This window comes from Equus przewalskii, chromosome 14, assembly GCF_037783145.1.
Source record: "Equus przewalskii isolate Varuska chromosome 14, EquPr2, whole genome shotgun sequence".
Lineage (NCBI taxonomy): Eukaryota > Metazoa > Chordata > Mammalia > Perissodactyla > Equidae > Equus > Equus przewalskii.
The window spans coordinates 31,094,357-31,100,628 of NC_091844.1; the positions used below are offsets into that span (position 1 = coordinate 31,094,357).

Sequence of the window (6,272 nt, forward strand, 5' to 3'; positions counted from 1 at the left end):
AAAGTGCAGGTTTCCTTGGGATTTATTATCTCTTGATTCTTATTTCAGAGCAAAAGTAACCTGAACCCGGATGCCAAGGAATTTATTCCAGGAGTGAAGTACTGAGCTGACAGAAAGCTTTGAGGAGGACTTGTGTGTCCCCACATCTGGGGACAGCGCTGCACAAACATGCGGAGCTGAAGAGGGGGGTGGGGCGGGCGGGGTGCACAGCGGGGAGGGGAACAGTGGTTTAACTTGACACTGTGACTGGAGTAACTAATGTGCTCAGTCTTTCTCTGCAAGCCTCTGAGTGTTTCCCTTTTGTTCTACTGACTTTCACTTGGAGGAGTTTTCTATTATTATTACTAGATTTTTGAGTTAAGGAAATTGTAATCTTTTTTTTCCCCTCCATCAGGAATGTTCTGCTGTGTGTGTTTAAACAAAATAAGCTGACCAAGAAAATCTGGGTGTTTAAGAATGCCCTTCTCACCCTGCTGTATACTTACCAAGGGCAGTGAACACCTGGAGAACTACTTATCAAGTCTGTTAAGCTGCACGGCAAGAGGGACAAGTGGAAGTAGCAGGCGTTACAAACCAGAGTACACCGCTCAGCTCCCCAGACCCTTGGGGTTTCCTGCCATGACCTGGGATTATCAATGGCCTGTGAGCCCATGTCTCCCTGCCCTGAACCGTAACACAGACTTAACATACTGGTTCTCAGTAGCTCTTTTGGTGGTTGGTGAAAGTTGTAAATCAGAAGGGGAGGACTGTGGTGGTGATTGTCACTTGAATCATTCAGTTACTGTTGGCCTACTCTTAAGCCTCTGTTTACAGCTACCCTCAAACTCGTCCTTTACAAGGTAAAAGAGCACTAAGGTGGATTTGCCACTTTGCCCCTCGTGGTGTCTGGTCCCTTGTGTCCTTTCCACTCCAACCTTACTCTCTTTTTAAGAAAAGATATTGTTACCAAAGGTATATGAGAGGCAAGCTGTGTTGGCCATCAGCTTCAGGCTGGGGAAGTCATCCTTGAATCCTGTTAGTTATATCTTAAGTTTGTTTTGACAGTTTTTTCCCAGCCCCATGAAGACTTTGTCCTCTTGGTATCTTACTTCCCTTAGAAAGGTTTATACACTTTTACAAGTAAATATATTTTTCAGGACACTAGCAAGAAGCTACAGTCACTGTGTGGATGCTTCTCCCCACCTTACAGAATTATGCAGAACAACTCAAAATAAGCCCAGGAGAGTGAGTCCTGCTTGAACCAGCTGACTGTGTAACCCGCCAGAATGGTTTCAGCAATTACAAAGTTTTGCCATTCCCACACACCCAGCTTTGCAAGTTTTCTAGGTGGGGCTCTCTGGGTATGTTCCTTTTATCTTTTCTGCCTATAAGTCACATGAGTTTTTGTTGATACTCACGAGGAACTAAAGTGGGCACCAGGAGCTGCCTTTGTGTGACAGTGATGTAGGTGGCAAAGTCAGGTCTAAAAGAGAGCGTGTCTGTCCAGTCCTGGCATTCTCCCAGGACAAGGACTTGCAGAGGCCTGAGGAGGACAGTGGCTTCTGTGTGACTGCCACTGTGTTGTGTGATAGGCCTAACAGGAAAAGATCATGTAACTTGAAATAAAGTCTGTGCAAATTCAGTATGTGGATGTGGGACAGAGGTTGGAAGGAGAGGACTAGGGTCTGGAAAGCTTAAGAATTTCTCCTTTTTCTTATGAGCTCCCTTGTTGACCTTTTAACAGCCACAGGCTAATGTCTGATTTCAAATATGAACCCACATCTTTTCCTCATTTTATAGGATGGCATCGTTTGGAAAATGACCTTCCTTGTTAGGTCACATATCATAGGAGAGTAGCTTAGGGAGCTGGTATTGCCAGATGTGCACATTAGTTCCCAAAGCCTCTACCTCAAGAGAATGGAACTCTTTAACTCATTTTCAGGAAGGGCTGTGAATAAAGAAACTTTATTCCAGCTTCAGCTTTCAGATGGGGTTGTTTCCTCTAAGGAGAGGGCCTTGGAAGTGCAGAAATAGAGGTCTCGCTCTTCTGGGGCTGCTTTTCCTCCTTCAGTCTCCATTAGCTTGTCCAAGCTCGGAATTCTAAAGGCTGTTAGAAATGCATTGGGATTGCAGAAAAAGCCTTTTCTAGACCGTAGGTGTCTCCATCACCAACAGTACAATGGAGTCTTGTGTGGCTCCTGGTCTGGAGAGTCCTACAGGGGTCCAGATCGAGCTGTTTCTTCATCTGAAGAAGGCTTGCTCTTCTGACACCGGGATAGGCTAAGATGTCAGGTGCAGTCCAAAGGGTTTGACTTCCCATCTGCTGAGGGCTTCCGTCTTAGATGTCAGTCTTCAGTATTGTTTCACAGGCATGTTTGGTCAGGACTAAGCTTCCTGCCAGACGAGCAGTGGAACCTAGAGGCTGGACTTTCCAGTCCTATTCAGACACACAGTGTGCTGACTCTGGGATCAGGAATCAGCTAGCAATGTGACCCCGTTTTTAATGCGTAGGCTTGTGCTTCCAGTGGTTCCTCTTGTAGCCCAACTCTTTTCTCCATCTATTTTATGTTGTGAGGTGGGAGCCCAGTTGTCACCCAGATCACAGGCTCAGCTTTAGTTGGAGTTTGCCAACTCCTTAGCAGAAAATGCATGTGGATCTTGTTGGACTTTTCACTGGGGAAAGTCTGGGAGCCTCTGTCTCAGACTTTTTCTCCCAGGAGAGGTTCTGGGCGCAAGCCCAGCTGGACACCTTTGCCCTTTAAGGGTGAGGCTGGTATTTGTAAGTGATCATTTGATGTTGAGTTTAAGCCACTACCCTGTTGAAACTTTTTTATTGGCAAGTTGAAATTTGAGAATTTGTGTAGAAGCAGAATATGTATTTTTAATAATTGCCAATTCTGGCTGGTCCCAGTGTTAGTTTATTAATGATTGATTTCTGATTTTTGTGATTATTGGACTCTAAAACTCCAAGATGAAAACCATTTTCTCTCTTCCACTTCAAGGGGGAAGAAAGAAATAAAGGCAATGCCTTTTCAGTTTCTCCCGGCCTTTAACTGCAGAGAACTGGATGGATTTAGCCCAGGCCTGAGCACCTGCAGCTTTGGGGCCATGGGCCAGTTTCTGACTGCAGCACTTGACTTGTGGGGAACATATAAGGCCAAACCAAAAAAGATCATAAGGAAAAGGCTGGACCTTTGCAGCACCTGTAGTTTCCAAAGTCAGAACAGCTGGGGTCTCTTTAGTTAAGGCTATAATGCCAACTACGGCTTAAAAGATGTTCTTAGTGAAACACCAAGCAGTGTTTCTAAAATCATGTGTTACTATAATGTCAAAGTTCTGTCTTGATTTTGGAGAGGCTGGGAAGTAAGGAGGTCACTTGAACACTCTGGGAATTAATATATGTCAGACAGGAAAGATGTGTGAAGGAGTAGTCAAAGGACACAGTTTGACTGAAATTTCTTGCATTAGGGCTGCTGAAAACCCCATGTCGAAACATCATGGGGAATCTACCCTGCTGTGATTGGAAGAGGCAAGTATTCTAGAAGGACCCCAGCATGACGGGTTACTAATGTTTCTTGGTTTGGTGATGTTACAGTATGGGAACAGGCAGAGACCTGGCAGATTTGACCATGATTTGGAGATGTGCACCTATTGGGTAAGACTGTATATCCCCAGCCACTCTCTGGGATAATGCAGACCTCATTGGTTTGGGAAGTGGGTGGAGAGAACAGGAGGATTGATCTGGTCTGGTGTGCTTTGGGAGCCTTGCCTCAGCCCACAGTTCCCGGTGTAAATCTTGGCCATCCTCATTGCCCACAGGGATCATTAGTTCTCCTGGCTCCACCCTGTAAAGTATGCAGAGTACTTCCTGTGGCCACTGCTCTACTGCCTTGTAAATTTCATCCACAGACTTTGTTAGTTACAACTTTGAGAGAGTCCCCCTCCCACCCCCCGCTTTGTTTTTAATCTTCTGTCTTTATTGCTCCCATCTGGAAGCTGCAATTGGTGACAAAGGATAGGGGAGTAGGAGGCAGACCGAACAAGATACTCAAGTCTCCTTCTTGCTACTTGGCCTTCAGCCCTTACCACCCAACCTCCTACTGCTGTCCCCAGTCAGTCTAGTTTTGAGGGGGGCGGTCATACCAATAGGACAGCTGAGTACTATACACTGATCTCTAGGGTGTCAGCTAAGAGATTCACCACCCTACCCCTAGGGGACAGAAGAGAAATCTGCTAAGGGACAGATGCACCATCTTTACTCTAAAAGAAAAAGCCCCCTTAGATTTGTCATTAATAGGAGTCTCCTTTGTGAGATTTTCTGAGATTTCTTTCCCAGTCCTACCTTCTTACTGGCTACCTTTTATTTTAAAATAATGAAGAAACATTCTAGCTATTTGCTGTAAAATAGGACAGTGTTTTCACTCTGTAACTCAACACTAAGTGATAATCCTGCCCCATTGATTGTGAACCTTCAGAAATGTTTAATGCTTGATGGGTGGTTTGGGAGGCAAGGACTTTTTTTTTTTAACCAACTTTATTTAGGCATATTTTACGTATCATAAAATTCACTCATTTCAAATGTACAATTGAGTGATTTTAGTAACTTTCCTGAGTAGTGCAGCCATAACCATACTCAGTTTTAGAACATTTTCATCCCCCTGCAATAAGATCCTTCATGCCCATTTACAGGATAATCTCTGTTCCCAGCTCTAAGCAACCACTAATCTTCTGTCCCTATAAATTTGCCTTTTCATATCAATGGAATCGTATAAAGTGTGGTATCTTGATTCTGGCTTTTTTGACGTAACATATTTTTTCAGGTTCATCCATGACATATAAGGTGTGTTGGTAATTTGTTCCTTTTTATTGCCGAATAATATCCCATTGATAGATAATACATTTTGTCAGCAGGGAGTCTTTTAAACTTGGATTTCAACCTCCTGTGGTCTGAAAGGAACCCTCAGAACATAGAACTCACAGGGGAAGCTACTGTGCATGTCAAAGGAACTACTTATCAGAACCAGCTTTGTCATCAGAAGCTCCACATGAGGAGACTGAACTGCTGCAGAAATTTTTATGATAATCTTGCAACTTTTTTATAAGGAACTTTTGTGCTGTCTACATATCAGGACTTTTGAAGCATCTGATAATTTAATAAGTACGAGCATGTGTTTGACCAGAAAGTGAAACCATCAATACTATTTTGGATATTGTTTCCTCCTCGACTGGATGGGGGATCTCTGAGCTTTCCAAGTACAGTATTGTCTTCGTTACAAAGCTGAACATGTATTAAGGATCATGCTGCTTTTGTCGGACTGATTCGAAGGGAAGGAGGACAGCCAGCAGAGGAGGTCAAGAGGAGAAAGGGAGTAGAGTTTGTGGAACAAGAAGCCCCCAGGGGGGTCTGTGCATGGCCCACCCATCTGTTGGTGTGGACGGTGAAGTGCTGATGGTGTCCTGGGGCAGCCCAGGTCTTGACTTTGTACCTTTATCCATTTTGCAAGTGTTTAGAAGCTGGTTTTGTTCCTTACGTTTTTTTCCCTAAATAAACATTACATGGTAGTTATTTAATACTTCTTTGGGGGAGGGGCAGGGCTTTAAAATTGAAGAAAATTTTCATAAAAATATCAAAAATGGAAAAAAGTTACTTTTTTAAAAATTTGCTATACAAACCAAATGGCAGCTGTTGAAAAATCTCAATAAAATGAGAATAAAATGCATTTGATGGCAGTGGTACCCTTTTTCCTGAGAGTGAGTCATTATATACCATACTACAGGGGGTGAATGTGTGTATATACAGGGTGGTATGTGTATGTTTGTGAGAGGTTTTTCGTCTCAAGATGGATTATAGTTTTAGTTGCATAATTTTCCATTCTAAATAGTGTTACAAAATAGTATAAAAGCATTGGCTTGGAAGTCACAGAGCTGGGTGAATCGCGCCTCCACCACTTTGTGCCAGTGGCCTGAAGGTCGCTTTATTTGTAAAGGTGCGACAACTCCCTCCTGGGGCTCTTGTGAAAATTAGACCAAATTTAATTTCAAAATACTGCCTGGCACATAATAGGCATTTAATACATGGTGGCAATAATGTGTACAGCTTTGAACAAAGAGGTGGTAACAGGAAATCCTTGGGCTTGAGGGGAAATTGGATAGCTGTTATTTTCCTGTTTCTGGGCAAAACTGACTCCTATCTAGAAAACAAAAGGCTTCTCTATCTACCCTTCAACGACTGAACAAGTTTGAGAGCCTGCTAGGTACCAGGCAGTGTCCTAGGTACCAGGGCTACTGGGTTA

At 43.5% G+C, this 6,272-nt stretch overlaps 1 protein-coding gene across 14 annotated transcripts in view; it reads left to right on the forward strand.

The window, feature by feature from the left end:
* PAIP2B (poly(A) binding protein interacting protein 2B) overlaps window positions 1–5,699 on the forward strand; it is a 32,085-nt gene extending 26,386 nt beyond the window's left edge. For 2 of the 14 annotated variants that reach the window (XR_011526467.1, XR_011526457.1), the window contains 4 exons: window positions 49–642; window positions 1,190–1,340; window positions 3,448–3,508; window positions 4,891–5,699. Coding sequence is in view for 1 of the 14 variants with exons in the window: in XM_070573822.1 (XP_070429923.1) it covers window positions 49–105 (57 nt within the window). In the remaining 13 variants the exon portion in view is untranslated. Of the gene's footprint in view, window positions 1–48 lie in introns of all 14 variants that reach the window. The other 12 variants (XR_011526460.1, XR_011526463.1, XR_011526456.1 and 9 more) reach the window with 9 other exon arrangements.
* Window positions 5,700–6,272: the final 573 nt, after the last annotated feature.